This window comes from Rhea pennata, chromosome 15 (assembly GCF_028389875.1).
Source record: "Rhea pennata isolate bPtePen1 chromosome 15, bPtePen1.pri, whole genome shotgun sequence".
NCBI lineage: Eukaryota > Metazoa > Chordata > Aves > Rheiformes > Rheidae > Rhea > Rhea pennata.
The window spans coordinates 14,838,671-14,861,000 of NC_084677.1; the positions used below are offsets into that span (position 1 = coordinate 14,838,671).

At 39.0% G+C, this 22,330-nt stretch overlaps 1 protein-coding gene across 1 annotated transcript in view; it reads right to left on the minus strand.

Moving 5' to 3' along the window:
* CARD11 (caspase recruitment domain family member 11) overlaps window positions 1-22,330 on the minus strand; it is a 61,802-nt gene that overhangs the window by 17,226 nt on the left and 22,246 nt on the right. Inside the window, 10 exon segments of the mRNA XM_062588625.1 lie at window positions 281-460; window positions 954-1,151; window positions 1,668-1,793; window positions 1,886-2,038; window positions 4,026-4,205; window positions 5,523-5,848; window positions 6,484-6,621; window positions 7,291-7,503; window positions 17,413-17,443; window positions 17,445-17,484. Coding sequence (XP_062444609.1) covers window positions 281-460; window positions 954-1,151; window positions 1,668-1,793; window positions 1,886-2,038; window positions 4,026-4,205; window positions 5,523-5,848; window positions 6,484-6,621; window positions 7,291-7,503; window positions 17,413-17,443; window positions 17,445-17,484 — 1,585 coding nt within the window.

Here is a 22,330-nt window from a genome sequence, read left to right on the forward strand (position 1 = left end):
AATCAATTTAATGAAGATACTTAAAGTATATGAATGAACAGCAAAAGCAATGGCAATACATAAAATGGAGAAAAGGGGCAGAAAATGATCAGTGAAGCCTGACTATGTCTGCTCCTCAACATACAAATCTTCACAGGGCCATAACTGACAGCTCATTATTATACGTAAACCTATGCCTATGTTTATAGCACAACATTTTTAGAGACACAACAACATGCATTATATCTCTTAGTTCTAACAGTCCCTAACTGTACCATTTCGGCCTTGTATTAAGACATACTTGGATTCCCTTTAGGTTCACTCTTCTCTTGAGTCGAGCTTGATCAGGCAAGAAGAATTTGTTGTCTTCTGGAGACTCTTCAGAAGTGGAGGAGTCATCTGCTTCCTGACCATTGGCTTTTGGGCTAGGAGCCCCAAAGGTCTGGGAAATAATGGTAATGGGCAGATTCCGTGGTAAACTCTAAAAATCAGAAGGAAATATTTTATTTCTGAGAAAAGCTGGGCACAACTCCTCATGATCTTCTTTTGGTGTAATCTGGTTGAACTGTCTGTGAATACAGTGCTCCAGAAGCTTATGCAGAATGTGTTTCCTGTCCCAAACTAGTAACTCAGATCGATTCTGTGGGGATTTCTGTTCACTGGGGCACATTCTTTAGAAGATGTATTTGTATTTTCTACCCCAGAATAGAAATTCATTGTCTTTCTGTATTTCTTTTCCTTCCATCTAACCTCAAGCTGTGGAATGCCAGCCTTTGAGAAGTTATGTGCATGATGCAGTGAGCTTGAATCCCATTGTACTGAGGAACTTCACACAATATTGACATTTACTAGAAGGAAGTTTTTTTTTTCACCTAATTCATGAGGGGAATTTAAAGAGTCCCCTCTTCCCTTCATACTCAAACGTTTCTAAGACCAAGTCTTAAAGGAAACAATCCATGTCATCTCAGCCCCACCTGGTCATGAAAGTTATTGTCCTTAGAGAGACGTCGGAGTTTGCTTTCTAGGTTAACAATGCAAGCCTCTTTCCGAACCACTTCAATTCGGAGTTCATCATTTCTCTCTTCCAGCTCTCGAATCTGCTTCCTGTACTTATCCTTTTCAATCAGGCACTGTGAGTACTGTGTCTGAGCCTCATCACGGGAACGGAATGCCTGCAGTGGAGAGGAAAAACCTATTTTGCACAGAGACAGCAGATATCCTCCCCTTGTGGTTTAGATCCCAAGGTTTTTGGAACAAGGACTTCATAACAGGTGTCCATCCATCAACTTACATAGCAATTAGAATCAAGATCTGCCACAGTATTACCATTAAAGATTATGACGATGGGGGAGGTTCTTTTCTAGCTCCCTCTTAGCTGGCAGTGGCACACTCCAGAGAGCAAACAGAATTACCTGCCTCTAATATACAGCTTACAGCAGGTGTTAAGAACTTGGTCCTGTCTGGAAGATGCTACACTATGGAAACAACCCAATATTATCCTGCACTTAATTACATTTATACAAACTTCAGGAAGCAGTAATTTCTTGTATCTGTTTATTTTTAATTAATATTTTATTAAATTAATATTAAATTAATATTTTGGGTCCAGTCACCCTCAATTCCCACAAGTGAGGCACAAGAGATACAGGCTGTTGCTACTAAATTTCCTTCACTTAAAATGGAGATACCTGATCTCGCTCCTTTTCTACCTCCTCTAGCTGTATCATCACAGTGTTCATACGGTGTTTGTACATCTCACAGTCTTTCCCTAGTGTTGAACACTTTAACTCCAAGTCTTCTTTCTCTTCAAGGTACTGTAAATGAAACACACTGTTAACCACCACTGCTCTCAGAAATCTTTTGGGCACTAGCTTGAGATATTTATTCCTATCCTTCCATTTCTCACCTTATCTCTCAAGTCCTCCACATGACGAATCTCCTCTTGGAGATTAAAGATCTTGTTGACCAACTCATGACGATCTTCAAGTGCTTCCTTACGGTCATGTTCCAGAATATCCAAAATGGCTTTGTCTGAATCCGGCAAACTCCGCTTGTCAGCCTGAGGAAAGAAGATTTAAGTCTTAAAGAAGATTAAGATTAAGAGTCCAGGGAAAGAAAATAGAGTATTGTAGGGAAAAAAAAGAAACAAAAAACAAGAACAAACAAGAGGAACAGAAAATAAGCATAGTCTTGCAATGCAAAAACAGGAGAAGAGATGGACACGTGTTCATATTTTAAAATAAAGTCAGAAAAGACGAACAAAGCTTGTCGTGCTGTCAGAATGGTCTGACGAAAGAACTGTTTTACCTTTTTTTGGTACTGGATATAATTTGATCTATTTGGGATGCAGGGACAATTCTTCACTCCAAGCCCTGCATTCAAAACTCTTTTCTATTAATCAGCTCTCACTGAGCACAAAATTCACCCTTTACCAAAGAGCAAGGCCTAAGAAAACATTCAGGGGAATTTTTAAAGCATGCATAGGCTTTCCAGGCCTATGCTCAGTGAATATTAAACATGCCTGGAGTAGCTTGTACCATTGCTTCATTTTCCATAGTGCCCAGAAATAATTTTTCTTTTGGACTTAAAATTAACAAGGTTATTAGAGCAGATTCCAACAAATAAATTGTTATCCAAAATTAACCATAAATGGAAGATGAAAAAGGCAGAAAATGCAAGCAATGACATGCATATTTTTTTAAAAAATACATTAAGTTGGAGGTCTCACTGGCATTTTCCTTACCTAATAAAGTATGTATTTCTAAGATAAATTGCCTTTTATTTATTTATATTTTCACTTAGGAGAACACTAATTATAATTCGCTCCTATTTTTCAGTATTTTTAGATTATTTTTCTGCTTCTTTAGGTGTTATAAGACTTTTTCTATTAATGTAAGATTCTATATAGACTAGAACTCATGGAATCATCTGAACCATGCCCTTTTCAACCTTTGGATTGGATTTGTATTAGAGCTAAGAATTGTTAGGCACTACTAGAAACCATCACCATTTTCTGAAATACACATATATTGATAATATTTTTAAAGTGTCACTTTAAAAGGACACAGACCTTTTCTAGCAAAGTGCCAAGCATTCTCATGTACATCCTAATATTTGGCTAAGCTCTTCACAGTGTAACACAGTGCTAAATTACCTAAAAGTTAGCCTTTTTTCTCATCTACTCAAACAAAGGTTACTTAAGAAACTTGTACAAGCTACAGCAATCTTCTGTGGGGCATTCTGGTAACTAGGGACCACACAAGTACAGAAACCTTTATTACCCTCTTCTTCATCTAGACCTTTTGGCACAGATGTAACAATAGCACAAAACAGGGTACATAGACCCACTGTCACAAATTTCTCGGCTGCCTTTTTAAGGCAGCTTTGTAGTGACAGACTGGTACAAAGAACCACAGTGGGGCTAAGACGTAGAACTGAATGCTCAGCGATTAAACAGATGCATTTAGCATCTTGAAAGAGGCACTCTCTCATGTACAGTTTCATTTATTAGATGACAGGGAGTTTTCTGTACAATTCCTCTTCATGCATGTGTTTGTACAGGGAATACTACAGACAGCTGGGAGCTATATATCCTTCCGTTGCTTCAAACTTTGCACTTATGCTCATTATGCTTTGGAGGTAGATGTTTCACTCAACTCTTCGCAGCGTTACAATGGGAGCATTTATTGAGGTGAGGTGTAGCAGTAGACCAAGCTACATGCTTTTGTTGATAGAGTTAAGAGTTTCCTAGTTATGGACTGAACTCCCTGTCCCTTACTGAAAGTATGTGGGAACTGTCACTATCTGCTGCTTTTCTGCCCCCATGCTCACAGCCTCATTCAGACACCGAGATCCTCCAGTGCAGCCACCAAGGCAGACCGTGAGGAGATGTGGGGTATGTGAGACAGTATGGGAGGAGAGTGTAGAGCGGGTGCCTGGAGGAAAAGAGTACTGAAGCCTGCTCAATCCATCATCTTGGTGAGAAGGATGCATAAGTTGAAGTGTCTGACATTTTAAATTTTAAATGCAGTGACTGGCATTTATACCTGTATGATGGACTGTAACTCCTGGATTTTCGTTTTCATCATCTCATTCTCCCGCTCCAGCTCCAGCACCTGTTCCTTTTTTGGTCGGTTTTCAATATCATTTTTCAGCTTCAGTGACTGGTTCCTCTCCAGCTTGCATTCCTCTTCCACTTTGTTCAAGCGATGCTTCAGCTGGTCAATCTAGAATAGCCAGGGAGCAGTGAAAAGGAGAAACAGGAAAGCAAAAGAAATAATTCTTAGCTGTGGTAAGGACTGCTCTCAAAGCAGTTTCACTTCGAGGGGAAAACACACTGTCATAGGCGGGGAAAAAAAGCTTAAATTGTAACTTCTAACAAGCAGCAGATAACCAGGTTTGTGAAGGGGGGACGGGGTGTAAGTGTCCAAAATTGAACTTTTGAACTCTCAAGCAGAAGTATTCTACTTGCTAGCTACAACTAGTATGGGCTGGTTGTAAGTTTTGATAACAGCTAGGCTAAACAAAAGTGGCACATCCTGAATCCTCCAATTCATAAAGAGACATGAGACACAACTGCCACTTAGGAGACTGATCATGTGCTGTGATTCTGCACATTGACTATTTAGCCCAGAAAAACTGAGGACTTGGGGTTCTAGAAAGAAGAGGTGCTGCCGAAAAGAACGGTTCCCACAAAGAAATGGTCTTGGAAAGAAGAAGGTGGCCTAGAAAGAAGAAGATGAAGATCCTGGCTAGAGGAAAGACCCTGGAACTCTGGGAAGGTCCAGGAGGTCAGAGAGAGGAGTGGAGATGAATGTCAGGGGAGGTCCAGGGACCTTGACTGGTAATGCCTGAGACTGGTAACTGCAAGCAGTGGCAGAGCATGAATCAACACAACTTTCTGCCCAAACTTCCTGCACCAGTAACAATCTCCCCACGAGGAAGTTGAGATCTAGAGAACGTAGTGCTGGCAGAGGGGAGTGAGCAACTGAACGAGTGTGTGAAATGATCGCGTAAGGCAAAAAGTCTAATCTTACTGGTTCTCAAATAAAACCCAACATCGAGATCCACTTGATGGAATACTCCATCAGAGTCATTTACTCTGACCTGCCCTATACAAGCATGAATTTTATGGAATTTACCGTATTTTTCTTCCATTTCCTAAATGCCCCCAAACTGTTCTAATGACGTATGTGAGAATTTTTGAATAAACCATGATGAGCTGTAGTGCAAACCTAGTCAACTGCCCCAATATATTATCAAGCCTGAAAGTGCAAAATTATGTTTCCAGCAAATAATTATATTTTTAATATTTTGTTTTTAAATGCTACCTTAATTCATTACAAGTCTGTAAATTATATGCCATTAATATATATCACTGCAGTAGGCATTTCTGTATAGTCATGCCTTTAATCATCTGGATGAGCAAAACAAATGAAAACTCCACATCTTCCTACTGTAAAGTGAGGTCTCATTTTGCCAGCTGCAACTGGCATCCTCCATTGCTGCTTTCTAATTAAAGCAGCCCAGAGCATTTCTCTCACCTCTAGCTGGAGGTCTCGGCTCCTCATCACGGCCATATTTTTCTCTTCACTCAGCTGAGCATACCTCATGGCCAGATTGTAGTTTTCATCCTTCACCTTGACCAGCTCATCATTGTAGTTGTTCCTCTCTTCCTTCATCTTGTTGTACCTCTCCTGGAAGGTCAGCAGCTCTATTTTGTTCAATTTTAGTTGCTTTCTCTCATCTTCCAACTGACGAGACTTAGCCAAGAGTTCGCAGCGCTGTACATCTTTTGTCTTTACTTGCTGCTGAAGCTTAATGATCTCATTCATTAGGAAATGGGTAAGGCCTTCATGTCCCTCCTCCACTGAAAATATTTGAACAGCTTATCAGCTTCTAATAAAGTAACTTAATATTAGAGTAGGATTCAGCAGAACTGAGTAAACAACAAATGCCCCAGAATATGCACAGAGAGGTGGATTATGCATGTGCATACACAGACATGCACACATTTAAATATCTAACTTGTAACAATAGCAATATTACACAGCACACTACTACCGGTATCATAATATACAGGTACACTTTATGTCTGGGTAGAGTATGAAGCTTTTACATTTGTCTCGTTGCTTTGGCTGAGCTGACAGGCATGTGAAAATAGCACAAACTTTGTAAAATTAATCTATACATGTACAATTAACCTGAATGCTTCAAATTTACTGCACATGTGTAGATCATCAATGTAAGTTCTCAGTGTTTCTTCTGTTGAGACTTCTTGTAATGCCATACCATTTGAAGCTCTTCAGCCTCATTCAGACAGCTGGGCTGTTTCTTTTCTTTATACCTTATCTATTGCTATCCTTTTTCACTTGAAGGGAACTGAGCACTGTAGAATGCTTCTAGAAGACTATAGTTTTTATTACCATTTCTCATCTGAAAAATCAAATCCAGTCTTCAATGTAATCCTCATTTCAACAGGCTCCTTTTACTGATTCTACTCACCAACAATAGTGGAAAATCTCCGTGTAGGCTCTTTCCCTGTCACCAGTTTGTAGAGTTCAGGATAGTAGAACTCCAGACTCTCCAAGAAAACTACATAGCCCCTTTGGCCCTTGGTGTGAAGAATGTCCAGCAGTCGGCCTAATTGAAGCCCACAGAGAAGAGAGTGAGAAATGACATAACAGCACTAGGAGCAGCATAAGAAAGATCCCTGAAATCAAATCTCTTTAAGGTTTTTCTATGCCACAGTAATGCACTGTGGAAAAGCCAGCTGATTAATTGAGTTCAGGGGAACTCATAAAGTAATGCCATGTATCCTTTATGTTGGTGCTGATTGCTATTCCAAAGGAGTGCAAGCAAATTCATCTCTGGAACAGAAATTTCAAAAGAAAATTCATCTCTGGAACAGAAATTTCAAAAGACATGGTCTTCAGTGCAGCCCTTACCAGGCAGTATTAAAACAGTAGGATGGCAGATCCTCCAGCGACAAATCATGAAGCACTGCAAGATAGCTGAGAGCCTACTCTAGGAATGGCAATAACTGCTACTTGTTTTAACTGAAACGTTTGCCAGAGCTGTGTCGGGAATTTGAGCCCAAGAGTTCCAGTATGCACAGCACTGGCAAGAATCATTGTTATAAAAATAGCTCTTTTCTGCAGCAGCAGATTCCCCCCTTTACAATAAATCTCACCTAAATGAGATACAGGTTTCCCCATCATAACCTGTAATTTGATACAGGCCCCCCTTAGTTTCAGCAAAATAATACTGTTCAGATAGGGGTGTAGATGTAGCCATTCACGAAATAATTACCTGCTCGGTTAATTTTGGAGGGCAGCATAAGTGAGTTGAGCACTTCATCCTCATCTTGCTCATCAATTACTTTACACTGCCGTAGGTATGGGGTCAGTTTGGCTGGATTGATGTACCGGCTCAGCATGTGGCGGTTGCACTCTACATTCTCCCACAAAGCTTCCTCCTCATCTTTCAATGTCTCCAGGCAGTCATCCATCTCCAGCTCTCCTCCTTAACAAGAAAAACAACGACTAAATGAACATTGAGGAGGTGGATTTCTATCCTATTACTTTTTCATGTTACATAGGATGAGCTTAGAATCACCTCGGATGAGTGTTGAATTTGCCCTGTATTCTTGTACTGAACTGTTTGTACTGAAGCGCAGCCTTTCCACAGCTCATCAGGGAAGTGACAGTTCAGGGAAGTCCTATCTTGAGTCCATGAACTATTGCATATTGCTTTCCAGTGATGAATCTGTAGCTCAGCTAACTCCATGAAAGGCTCTACCAGTCAGAGAATCCCATGATGCATGGAACGGTATGAATGTACAGAGCTGAGAGCAAAAGCTTGCTACAGGCAACTACAGCTTTCATTCTCATCTCCTTTGCCCTTCTCAGCTGTGCTGACTTGACACATACTTTTTGCTGCATATATGTGATGAGCCAACACATGTAAATGACTGCGCCTGAATATCTAAGTATTCAGGTAGTTATTCCCAGGTAAGTATCTATGTATGTCTACCTTCTACAGCTGTATGTGGGATTGACTGATGTGTGGGCACGAATGCAAGTACGTGTGAGTTCTGACCTTGGCTTTCTGTGCATTCTGTGGGTAAGTATGAGCATTTTATCACCGAAGTCTGAAAATGTTCTTGACTCATGCAAATATTATCACATGATCTCCGAGCGCTTGCTAAGCAATTTCCTGCCAGCTCCCACTCTGTGATCAGCTCATTGAAATCTACAGGGCAGGCAAAAATGAGGTGAGAAAACTTGTGCTAAAATCAGCCACTAGTGAAAAAAACCTTGCAAAAGTCAAACATGGAATCCTCTCCCTCTTAAATTCTGTAATAAGTGTTAAGATTTGAAACATGCCTGATTTTTGAATTCTTGCTTTTTCAAGATCTTACAATCCAGGTGACACAAGGAAGTTAAACTCCTATTTCAAGAGTTGCTTTAGCCCATCAGAGACCACAGTACAAGAATGTGCAGTTCTTTGGTCATATGAGAAGAGAGCTGCCCTTTACCAGACTTTGCTGTTAATCAGTAACTAAAGAGCTCAAAACGAATACGTTTTTCTTGGACTAGAAGAGTTCTGTCGTTGTGTTACAATTTTCTCAGCCTCCAATTTAGGAGTTGGGAAACAGACTGTGTTACACTGAAAATCACCAGGCGGAAAAAGCTATGGATCTCTATTGCTAGGGGCTATTAACTCCTTCTCATTATGGAAACTAAAAATGCAAGAGCTAGCCTGCTAACTAATGTTTTCGAGATTGTTTTTCTATCCTAATGAAATGCAGAATAGTCCTACAAAAATGTTTGTTCTTTATTTGGTGCTTTCAAAGATATTCCTAAGCAGTTCAAAATTCTAGACTGGGTTCAATATCTCTTTGATAAAAAATTTGGTTGGGTTTCTCATATTATGGACAGGTTAGGGGAACATTACTAGGGGTCATACTGTTATCTCTTTTACTCTTGTAGTTCCATATCCCAGAAACCATTTCTTTAGCATTTGCTCTGCAGATGGCTTCTAGATTTTAGCACTCCATTATCTGCTATTAAATGGACCAGGACAGGCAATGATCCTCAAAGGGCTAGGAAGACCAGGTCTGCATGATGGGAGCCAGAATTATAGGGACATGGCTCCTGTTATGGCAAAGGCATTCTGGGCTTAGGAACTCATTACAAACTGCATGAAATCGCAAGGGAACAAATCTTACTGAACACCAGCATTTAGGTGGTAAAGACAACACTGCAGTAATGAACAGCAATAGAAAAGTAGATAGCAGTGGGAGGACTGCTAAAGATGAAATAGATTTACCTTATGATCTCATGATTCTCACGAACCTTATTCTCTATCATTACTCTGGAAATAACTCTATTTCCCTTCCAAGGTAAATTAACAAATACTACGTAATTTGAGAAGGTGACCTTTTGGGAATAGAAGGTAGTAAAGTAGAAGGTCACATAGTGCTTTAGTCATCTTACAGCCACAGCTATTCTAGTGCATCTAAAAACATGTGTTGTAGGCACCTTGATTTTAGGGAGGTTACCAGTAACCTCACTATGGACCTCAGAGTGCAAAAGAAACACTTGCCTGAAGTTGACAGGATGCAAAAGCTCTTCTGGTTTTCTGCACTGAATCAGAAATTATTACACTCTCTGTCAGCAGCTCCCTCAGGAACATCTTCATTAAACAATTCAAAGAAAGAGTTCATTCATTCATGTAATTCTCAACATGAATATATTTTTACATGACATTAAAAATACCTTTATCAAATTACCCCTCATTTACTGGCAAAATATGTCCATAGTGTTATTTTGGGGACATAATATTTAATGGGAAACTAGTAAATATATTGCATGAGTGGCTATGAGTTTTAAATGGAAAAGAAATTTCTGGCAGCACACTCTTACTAAACACAGACTACGATCAGGAGCAAGCCCTTAAAGATAATGTAAGAGCAATAGCCTCTGACTGCTAATGTAGGAACCTCAGAATCTTCCTTTGGCTTCCTTCTTTAGATTTCCACTCTGCAAATGTCCCACCAGAACAACAGCTAAGTTCTCTCCTAGGTCATCGTACTGTTGCTCATCTTCTCTGAGGGATTATAGCCGGGTAACATATAGCATTACTCTTCTCTGGAGCTTGGAGTGTTGCCTCTGCAGTGTTTCTTCAGCCAGACTGAAGGGAGTACAGAGCATAACCCTCAGCTGACTTCACTGTCTTCTGGAGCTACCCCAGGGTACAACAGGAATGGACAGCTGATATTAGTACAGTACCGTTCATAATGACAACATATTTATTTGATTCAGTTTTTAATATAATGCTCAATAGGAAATAAAATGCTTGTTATTGGTTGAAATCTTGGTGCATTGGTCAGAAAACAGATCTGACAACTGATCCAGTGGGAAACTAATAAAAGCATTACATTAGTGACTTGAAGTTTAAAAGGAGATTTTTCAGCAGCACATATATTTTCTAGGTATTTAAAGTATCTTATTCCCATTTTCTCTCCTTCCTTCATGAGGTCATATTGCAGACAAGTTGTTTTCTCTTATAAAATTAGGAATGACAGATTAAAAAAGCTTTAAAATGCATAGTCACTTATTTCATTTGATCTTCCTGAGCAGTATCTAGTATCTGGTTCCAGCATCTCTTGAACTGTAATCTAACGCATTCAGAAGTTGTGATATATCATAGAAATACTATGGCGTCCTTTACAAATCACAGATGTGAAGTCACAGACTTGGACTGACTTCAACAGACATTAGCCAAAAAGAAGTAAGAATTACCCCAGCAGTTAAAAAATTGCTCTCCTGCTGCTCCTTTCAGTAGTTAGTATACAAGATAGCTTTTAACTGCAGGAGATCTTAACCCAGGAATAATCTTGGCTAGTTCCATCTATTGCAAAGGTCTCTGTAGATGCAGACAAATAAAAGTGACATTCCCTTTTTACATTAAAAGAAACACTCCAGTCCCCTCATCTCCTTTTCTCTCTGAGGGACTATCCTTCTCTTGGCTATTAGAAAAAAGTGAACCTTTCTGTGTGTTTGCTATTTTTTTGCTATATTTTTCAACTGAACAAATCACCTTACAGTTAAAGCTATTCTCTGTTCTCACTCAGACTCCGTCCTTTCATATGTCAGTGACACTCTCCCCTGATCAAGGGAATAAAGCCCCAGGCTTCAGAACTAGGAGTTCTCTAAAGTGCTCATCATTGGGTTAGATCTAAAGCTTCATTTTTTTGTGATTCACTTCATGATGGTGCAGAAATTAACCCCTCAGCATCTTAATTATTTGCATCCCCTTGCTCTGAATTCTTGTCAGCTACCAATACTGAGAAATCACTGTGCACAGACTGCAAAGAGAGGCTTCAGCTAGCTCTGCTGATTTCTTGCTAGCTCCTTTGTGAAATATGAAAAAGGGTGTTGTCTACACAGGGAGGAGCAGGAGGAAGTTTATTTTGGAAGGGGTAAACTATTTGAATGTTTTGGACTTCTGCATTTTTCACAGATGTTCACAGACTGGCAGTATTTAAAAAGAAACCACAACACAGAAAACGTTTCTGTAAATTATAAGTTGATATAAACACAGGTTTGTTCACTCCAGATGCTAAGTATGTATATGCAAAATGGAAAAAATATGTGTAAATTATCACACTTTAAAGCAAAAATAGAAACTAAAACATTTTAAAACTGTGCGTGCAATTACTCCTAACATTTTGAAGGTATGTTGTACTACATTCTCTTTCTATGCATATGTCTAGATTGCATGGGCAAACATCCTTTCTCCCTCAGGTTTATACAGTATCTCACACTAATGAAGTATAACAACAGAATGATTTTCTCAAAAGCTGCATTTATGGATAGATGCAGTTTTGCCATATCAGAACCATAAAACCACAAAGGGATTTAGAGCTATTTTTAATTTTAAAAGAAAGTCAGAGTTTAAAGTGTGATAAGGAAATCACATTCCTTTACATAGGGAGACAAGAGAGCTGTTTTCACCCTCCTGGTATTCACAGATGCTGACTATCAAGTTTCTAATTACATTGGCTACAGTTCTGGATGGTACTGAAAACTAACTTTAAAAGGTTAAATACTGATTAAGCAGACTAAATTTGCTTACCTCTGTTTGCAAGTTCTTACAGATACCTAAATCTGGACACCCAAAGAGAGGGAACAAAGTCTGAGTCTGCCTTTGAGAATCTGGACCTTATATACTTTCTACCTCAATTTCCCTACCTGAAAACAAGACTGGTAAGAAGTACTCCTATGAAAAGGTAGAACTCATTCATTACTGACTGCAAAACACTTGGAACTGCCAGGATGGGAGGCCCTAGAAAAACATTTATTATTGGCACAGTTTTATTTCTTCATATTTTCAAGCCTTAGAACACTTTCTGAACCCTAGAAGCACTATTGAATAGATTGGGCTGTTTTCCAAGGCTGGACATGCAGAGACTGCATCCAGAGCTCCCTCTAAAAAGATTCATGAAAGATTCAACCAGCCTACTGAATGCCATGATTTCAGTGAAATATAAAAGAAAAATATAGAAGATATAGAAGATACTAAAGTGGTAGAACAGCAGGAAGCTTTAAACATAAAATGGGATTATGTTAGCACAAATATTTTATGATCACTTCCATTAAGTCAATCATCCTGTTACACACAATCTACACAGAAAAATAAAACCAACACAAGACTTCCAAGGCTTCAGTGAGGTAAAGCAAGATCTTCATTGAAGCCAGATGACGGTCATAGTCATAAATGTTATTCCCATTCTCTGTGCAGAAAAGAGACAGAGATGACCAAAACGAACTTCCTAACTAGCTCAAAGGACTGTGTAGGCCTATTCATCTTGCTTCTACAAGCAGAAAGGGTGAGAAAATTCCCCTTATTTTCATAATTATTACCTCAAGAACAACAGATTGAGAGGAAAAGAAATAAAGCATTCTGTCATGTTATTCTTATTCAGTATCCCTGTTCTATGAAAAAAATAAAAACAATAAAATAAATCTGAGGAGATCTGACTGTAATCAATACTCCTGTCCCAACAGAAGAGGACCAGAAGAATTAATGTTATAAGAGTTCTCCTTAATCATCTCTTCCTTTGCCATTAGCTACTCTCCTGTCTAAGACCAAATCCACATAAAAATCTATTCTAGCAAAAGAGAAAGGGTAATAGATAGATAAAGCAAGGATGAATTATTGTTATAGCTAGTGCAGTACATCCAGTGGTTTGTTTAGTATCGCCTAAATCACAAAACACTGCACGCACCAAACGCATATTAGATTTTTGGTATTGAAGGATAACAGAGCTGAGCAACCCTTGCACTAACTACACACTTTGTATTACATTTAGCTTTTCATCTGCTTTTGAAATTGCATATGAATTTCTATAAAATATCTATCTAGGGGACCAACATATTTCCACATTAAAAATGTTGTTTTGTCCAATGAAATACTGACGTGAAAGATCTTACTTGGTATGGTAATACTTATTATTGTCCTGTAATGACCTCTACTTCATAAACGGCTGAGATCCATGCTTTCACACTATGCTCTCCATCTGTTTAGAATATCTAAAGTCTATGTCCTCCTCAAGTCTACTAGCTTCAGAACTTCAGAGTTCTTATCATATTATCACATAGGAAGGAAATGATTGATTTTGTCTCAATAGCAAACCCACAGCAGGTTGTGCTACCCCAGACATGCAACATCCAATCAGACTCAGTTGTAGAACATACATTACCGACAATAAACAAAGAAAATGGAAAAGTCCTCCTTTACAAGCAACATAAAGTTTTAGTAATGATGTTTTGACTGTTCTGTCACTTTCTGTCTGTGTCATTCTATTATCTACATACACTGGAGATGTTTCTAGATCACTTAAAAAAAACAGACCATCTGAGCTCTACTGATAGAGGAGAGACTTTATAAAAAGAGACAGAGAGTGCATTCATCTCACCAGCTTTAATTAGGCACCTAGTTTAACTTAGCAATCTAGTTTCTCTATAGTCAATGGAAGAGAAAGGGGCTTGTCCAGAACTTCATCTCACCATTTTAACTTCTACCTTAAAATGCCCTCTAAAGCTTGGTTTCCAGGCTCAACTAGTTGCTTGGATTCCCTCTAGGGTCAATTGAGTGAGATTTGCCCCTTCAAGATGGCAATGCCTATGCTGGTACTTAGATGGATGCTATTCTGTTGAGTGATAATTAATTGACAGTATCTGTGAAAGTAAAGGAGAAATGAGAGAGATAAGCAAAGAGAGATAGAGAAAGAAAATGAGAGAGAAAGAAGATACTTGGAGTTGAGAAATGGAGAGGACAAGGGAAAAGGAAATATAAAAAGGGAACAGGAAAAAAGAAGTAAAAAGAGAAGGGAGAAATATATAGAAAGAATGAAAGTGAAGAACAGAAGTGAGATAGGGATTACAGTAAAAGCAAAGAGAAAGAATATGGGGTGCAAAGCAAATGAAGGGATAAAGGTTGTTTGCAATAGGAAAGGCCCTGCCACAGATCCTGGCACATCAGAAATTAATGTTAGTTCTGAGCATGCAAATCAAGATAATGGTACAATAATTTAAATAAATAATTTACCACAGGAATGTGGTTAGTGCATCTATTTAAAAGGATTTGCAAAGTAGCAGTGGAGAGCTGAAAGCCTGACATTTAACAAATGCTTTAATCTACACATCCTCCATGCTGTTATGTATGATGATGAGAAGGACAACAAAAAGATCACTGTGCTAATGTAGTATAAATATGTTTATATATGTGGCCTTTTTTAATTCAGCATTAGCTGAAGAAATTTTCTTCAGCATTAGCTACTAACATGGGCATTTCTTTTCAACTAATATGTGCTAAAAGCAAAGATCTAGAAAAGAAGCCCCCATCCTCAGGCTACCAAGGACTCGTGAGAATGTTTGTCCAACAAACGGTACAGAAGTCATTACTAGGTTCCAGGTTCATTTTTTCTTGAGATGGACTCTCTGTTTTTACCATTTAAAGAGATTCTAACTAGCTTGGGAAGAGGAGGAGGCAAAACTGGGGGCAAGCAGGTAGTCGCGTGCAATTGGGAGAGTTCCTGCCCTCAGATCTGGAGTCTTGAATTCAAAATTCAAGTTGGCCATACATGGAAATGGCTTTGATGATCGTAGGATAGGCCCAGTAAACGTGTACTCACATTACAAAACCCAGCACATTTTCTGTTACAGAGAGCCATGATTCATGAGTAATTTTCATAGACTGAGCTATGTAAGAACCTGGTAAGGCAAAGATTCATTAGCTGATCTATACATATTAAACTCACATAACCCTTGCACATATCGCCTGATTCTCATCAGTGTTAGCAACACTTCACTTCTATTAATGCAATGAGTCACATGAAACTGAGGAAAACAAAAAAAAACATAGTTATGCCATACAAAACTACCACTCATTCAGTTTACTTAAAAAGTTGTACTTTCTACAAACTCTTACGTTACACAAGTTCAGAAATAGCAAAAAAACTATTCATTCAAACATTCAAGGAAGAATGCCTTCCAGGCAGTAAGACAACCATTCCTTGATTCCTCGTAGGTGATACTTGCATGGCCAGTCACAGGATAACACAGAACACAGACGGGAGGACTGCACGCTAGTTTAACAGTCTCTATACTCAGCAACACTAGATGGTAAATGTGTAGGCCATTCTTACAAAGAAAAGGCCTCAGTCTGTCAGGTAATCTCACTGTAATTCACCATTGCCCAAGAAAATTTGCAAATGATATTTTACATATCAGGCTTTACAACATCACAGAAAAAGGAGATGGAATCTTATATTAGAAGTCCTACAGCTAGGCAAGAGAAAATACCCAAAATACAAAGAAAGAACAAATAAGAAGCCAACTCTTATAATCTTAATATGAAGATTGATCTTAGCAAACAATACTATTCCAAACACAAGAAAAATAACAGAAATGCATACTGCTGCATTATAACGTCAGCATATGTTGCCTGTGATGTGAATATGACTCAGTTAAACATCTGAAGCACATTATGCTAAGATATAATAGTTCCACACCTAGCCCTGTGAAGACTTATCATTCATGTTTAGCTTTTAATGGCTTATCTATTTTGCAGGATCAAACTTGTCCATTCTCCTAAGGGTGATGACTGCTATCATTTGCATATGCATTTTGTTCATTTTATGTAAGTTCAGGTAGACAAAATAGAAAACTATACCTTTTTTCATTTTGTTACCCATTTGTAAATACTCCTTTAAAAATTATCTGAATTTCAAAGAGGAGACTGTTCTCTGGCACATGCTAGCTGGACCGCTGCTTGAAAAACGACAAGCATGTCCTACAGAATAACTATCAGCAGTCTTTCCACCTCAAAGTCACTGGAAGAAGCAAGCTTCACTCTCAGTCATCGAGTGCCATGGAAATGGCCCTTGACAGCCATTTTACTGGCTAATTGACAACAGTCGTTATCCTCTCAAACTTGCCTAAAGCCACATGAACCTGTCAGGCAGCAGAACACAAAACACACAGCAGAAAACTGGATGCCATTTGACCACAATAAAGTATGCAATAGAGCACAAACAACTTGGCCCAGGAGGAACAAAACTTCAGCAGAAATCAGAAAGAACTCGGTATTATATAACTGGAAATCAAAATTTTCCTTTCAGATGGAAATGACTGTACTTGTTTTATGAACTGACTTCTCCCCGTTATGCTTTCTGGTCACCTCCTTGTTTTCTAGCTCTGTGTCCTCTCCTTTCTTACCCTGCTGTAGCAGGACTGTGTCGTGTAGCTCCAGAAACGTACACCCACCATCCTCTTTCACAAACTTACTGTCTATATATAGCAGATAGAAAGGTGCTGGGGGCTGCCTGACTTCCCTTTTCTTCTAAACAGAAGTTGCAAGTGACTTTTAAATATGACTCCATTGTAGAGGAAAATTTAAGAGGAGAGTTCTTATAGCCACAGAGAGCTGTGCTCTGGATGGAGCAGGAGACAGCCAGTGCCTCTACAGACCCTCCCCTCCTGCAGACACCACAGCTGGGGTCAATTAACAATTCGAGGTCTCAGAAGAAGGCACACGTATGCAATCAAGAAAGAGCAGAACAGTCCAACGTGAGGAGAGTTATGGGGAGTGCTCAGGAGGAAGGATCACGTTTTGTCAAATTCTCTGCTGACTCTGGAAATAAAATCTTAGGAAAATGGAAACTGTAACGTGATGTCAGAATCACACTCCACCTGCAAACGTGAAAATTGCAGCCAAGCTCTTTCAAAAATCTTTCCTTTTTGAAGAACTGTAGCATTCTTCAAATGCTAAGTATTTGAAAAAATGGCCTTTTAGGGCTTTTTGAGGTGCTGATTTTTACAAGAATAGAAAACGGCTTTACACAGCACTTATAAATCTGACTCAAAACAGTATTTAAATGGTTCTGATTCTTCAGTATTGTGTAAACTCTCCAACATCCCCAGGGGAAGAGGTCTGGCAGTATGTGTCAGTGCTTATATATTCTAATCTTTCTGAATCCATGAAATGAAGATTTTGCTGGTGAGCAGATGATGGTAAACAGTGCTGACGGATCAATATCTTTTCAATATATTATCTTTGACTACAAGTGAAATTTTAAGAATTAGATGAAATTTCAGGCTTTGAACCCTCTGAAACATAACAAAAGAAGAAAGGTTTTTTCTATATCACTAGCAATATTTCTAGGAGAAGCAAAAAAAAATTATTTCTCTTATGCTCAAAAATTAATACAGTATAGAAACTACATGGGATTTTAGGTCAGACTCTTGTTCCATTACTGTTTGCTCTATTTGTCCTTTTTTTTCAAAGCTGGTAAGTTCAGCCTTGCAGACTCTATACTGCTGACTCAGCTTACTGAGCCAAAACTCATAAAAATCTATTTAAAGGAGGTCTAATGATCTTATTTTCTAATCATAAATATGAAATCTAATTAGCATCTCACTGCTAATGAAGTCACCATGGAAGACAAGACTGAGGAATCAACCACAGGGATGAAAAGTCAAGCATAAAACTGTTATGCAGAAGCCAGTTTAACTCCTACTTTCCCCACATCAAATTCCAGCTCTTTTACAAGAGCTTGTTCACAAGTTTCTTTCTTTAATGGCAAGACCTGTCTATCTTCTGTAGCAGCAATTACTCTAGCATGTTATAGCATCATGCAAAGTATGGAGTAATAACAGAGGAGGTTCAACCTGAAATAGAAACAGAGGCAATGTAGAACAAGTTGGACATGAATTTAAATTCTATTTGCTCATACTCTAACCAGGTCAAGAAATGTTTCAAATCCTATAAAAACAATACACTCACCACCTGGGAAAGGAAATTATATTATTTTCCAGGATACTGCAAACATCAGAATGATGAAAAGAATGGTTTTGAGAAGAAGCATATGGAGAATTTTTAAAGTCTCTTTAAAACAGGAAATATGCCCAGTCTTTTTATTATTAGCATTCCTAGAAGGTGAGTCCTAGGCGGACACCAGCACTGACTCTGACTTTACTGGGTGAAATTCTGTCTTCTGTGAGCTACCCCTGCCAGCTTCTCTCTAGAGTTCTTGAAAGGCCAAGAGCTCTTGATCTGCCTTTTCCTTTCCACGTCTGTCTGACAGGGTTATGAGTATGACAATCCCTGCACAGCAACACTGATGATCACCCGGGGTGAAGGTAATAAGAGACAGATGTTCTTTCAATGTTACTCCATGAGATGCCTTGGGAAAGGAACACAAAATGCAGAACATCACTGAAGGAGGACTCAGTAAGAAGTGGGCAAGTACTGTGGGAGAGCTCTGAAAGGGATGACAAACTATAGTAACCACAACACTGTACTTTCTCCTTATACTCACACTGAAATTGTTCACAGCAAATTAGTGTGGGAGGAAGTGTTTACAGGACCTGTCCTGAGAGAGAGTAATTATTAATGATTCCTGGATTGCAAGTAAAGTTTTTGGAGTAATTTTGTGTGTGGGCATGCCCTTTAGTTGATCTCAATGCATTCTCTGGGGTAAAAAGGGCTTTTTGTTAGTGCTGGTCTTGGTTGCTCCCGGGTGGATAAGATTTTAATTCATGTACATTCCCTGATGAGACTTCAAAACTGGAAAAATCCAGAATGCAGTTGCAGCATTATAAAAAATTATTGCCTTGTAATATGACAAAACCAGCAGCATTTACTCATGATCAGTAATAAAAGCAGAGGTTGTACAAACAAGCAGTGTTCTACGTAGCGTGGCAGAAGTGGCTCAGGGACGGCGAAGCTATCTTGGAAGCTCTGTCAGACCACTTTTCACTTGACGCTCACATAACGCTTTAAAAATACCATTCAGTTTTCACTGCAGGCCAAGTAAGTCAGCAGTATTTCCAGGCAGCTGTAAACATCAGTGGACAGAGTAGGTAAATGACAGTTGTGTCAAAACCACAGTCCGCAGATTCTGCTTACCAGCTGTCCTGCTACACCTTCAGTATTTCACTCCATCTCTCATCAGCGAGTCTCCCTAGCTGAAGTGACAGTCTCTACTTATACTCTGATTAAAAGCAGCAAGAAGTTTCTTTAAAAACAAATCATTTTCTAGATTCTGTCTTCACTTTCCTTCCTGCATATAGCAGAAAAAATGCAGGCTCTGAGAAAGTAAAAAGCTGGAGGGAGAACCATATACCTTATTTTGACATCCTGATCCTTCCTCCCCCCTTGTATTGACCCTTTCCTTCCTAGTAACCCTGCATGCTTAGACCTAAGAAAGCTGTGAGAATGGGACTTGGGAATGGGAGTAATGAAAATGGAGCTACCAAAGACAGAAGTGACTTTCCAGGTTTTCACCAGCTAGGAGTGAAATATGCAGCTTTTACCACGTTCTATTGTCAATAAATAAGTTATATGCTTTGAAAACTGGATACCAAAAATCCCTTTCAGAGACCTGGATTTTGAGTCTTCACTGCAGCATAATCACACTTGCACTTCTTAAAAGGGACAGCTCCACTATGGTATCTCTTAGAGGATATCCTGACATGTTTGTTGGCAGCAGTGGATAGCATGGCACACATAAGGGAAAAAAGTGCAATGCAAAATATTACAAGTTGCAGAAATATGTTAGACAGAAGTCCAACATAAAAAAAAGCTAGGTTAAGTTTAAGCAACATCAAAGATCTGTCAGAAGTAAATAAACCCCCAAAGCTCATTTTTGTCTTGGCACTCCATTACTAACTTGGCTTCTTATATCTAAATGCTATTGGAAATTTGTTTTGCTGCTTAATCACTGTCTGACAACCTTATAGCACTGCAGTACAATGTAGTAACTTAAGACTGTATAACAGCAGCATTGGCTATCATCTGCCTTAAGTCACTGAACTGAAATTTCACCTTTCTGATGTTCATGTTCTTTGCCTTTTAAAGGATATTAGAAACAAGGGTAAAAATACTGGTAAATTTTGCAAAAAGAGCCCAACTTACCTGTCTCCTGTTTTCATAAGTGATACAGATACACAGGAACCTGTGTTCTCATTAATAGACAAGAGATTAAAGATATATCTGACACCTTTTGGAGTTTCACAACTTTTGGAAACTGGAAGGTCTTTTGCCTCATCTGGCTGCTCATTACTGCTCTGCAAAGGCAGAGCTGATCCAACTGAAAACATCTCATTTTTTTTTTGCAGGGTTAAATTTCAGCTGTATTAGTTTCTTCATCTAGCCTGCCACATGCCTCTACAAATGCTTGTGTCAACCAAGTACAAAAGGTAGTGCAAAAGCAGTAACAAGCTGCCAAAGTCAGGTCTTAAGAAGGATTGCTGTTAGATGCATAACCACAGTCTTGGGGCTGAAGCTGCTTAGACACTTTTGGAATGCTGTACCACGTAACTGCAATGAATCAGCAGCTGCAATGAATCTGAAAGGAGAGCAGAGATCTTGCAAAATTCAGTCAATACTCCCCAGTACTGTTCCACAAATTCAACAATTTTTTAATCACTCAGAAATAGAAGTCTTATCAGAAAAATAAAATTCAGCAAAGTTTCAACAGCAATGAGTTGAAATCTGACCTTGAAAGAGTAAAAAGAAACAAAGAATGATGTATATTAAAAATATAATTCTGCCTCTTGCTCTCCTCTAACCTTTCCTCAAAATGCAGGGCCAAAATTGTCAGAAGTTGCTACCAATTTGTATTTTTGCCTAATTTTACATATTTCAGGACAACTTTTCATTGCTGCTGAGCACCTACACATTCACTCGGAATGGCAAACAGCCACAACCCAAAGGTGCTATCAACAAGTCTGAGTTAGGAAATGCTAGACATTTTATTAGCAATTATGGTGATGTGGTGAGCTGTGGAGGTGAGGTGAGGTGAGTGAGGACCACTAACTTGCTTTGAACAATCAGAAACCGATATACAAATTCCCAGCCTCTCCACTGCAGTGATGATGTCAGTCACTGTAAACAGTAAACTGAGATTTATCCTGATTCAAATTCGTGGAATCAGACTTTATGCTTCTTTCTAATATTTATGATGTCACTCACTCTACCAAGGAAGAAATAAATCATTTTCTCACTTCAGGATTTGAGGATCTGAAATGCATAATTCTCATAAAGCGTATTTTAAAAGTATATAGCAAGTTAAAAGCAATAATCATATTCTCCTTTTGGATTCCTATATTCAAACTTTTAGTTCTTAGTCAGCAATGTTGTCATTCATTTTCTGGGCAGTATGGTCCAGCTGGTGGCTTATAAGTCACATCCCACCATCAGAAGACTCACTTAATTCACTATTTTTTCTCTGGAGGAAATAAGGATTGACAGTTTGTGCAGCAAACAGCTGCATGCCTCCTCTTGGGCTTATGGCCAAACCTAGGGCAGAATGAATTTCTGGTCTGAGACTGCCCAGTTCACTGTCTCGATGCGAGGTGGGGGGAAAGGTGAGAAATAATCCACTTCTGGACATGAAGAGCATAATATAGAACAGCTAGGATGTGGCACTGCACAGCCCACACAGTCTGATGCTCCCATCTGACTCTTATGGCTGCCAAACATCCGGGACCACAGAGAATCAATACTGGACCACATTGTCTGAGGCATAGTACAACCACCTCTCCTACTACACTCAGTTGTATGTGTTAAGCCTTCACCATGAGACCTAAACAAAAAAATGTAGAAGAATCCCCCAGATGAAAGTATCACTTTGTCAGCGAGGTCTAGAAGCTCTGCTAGAGCAAGATGGCCTATGGTATCTCTGCTATTTTTTCATTTGCCATGCTTGATGTACTGCTTCATTTCTCTCAAAATAAGTCACTGAGGGAAGCTGACAGGTATCTCTAGCTCTGAA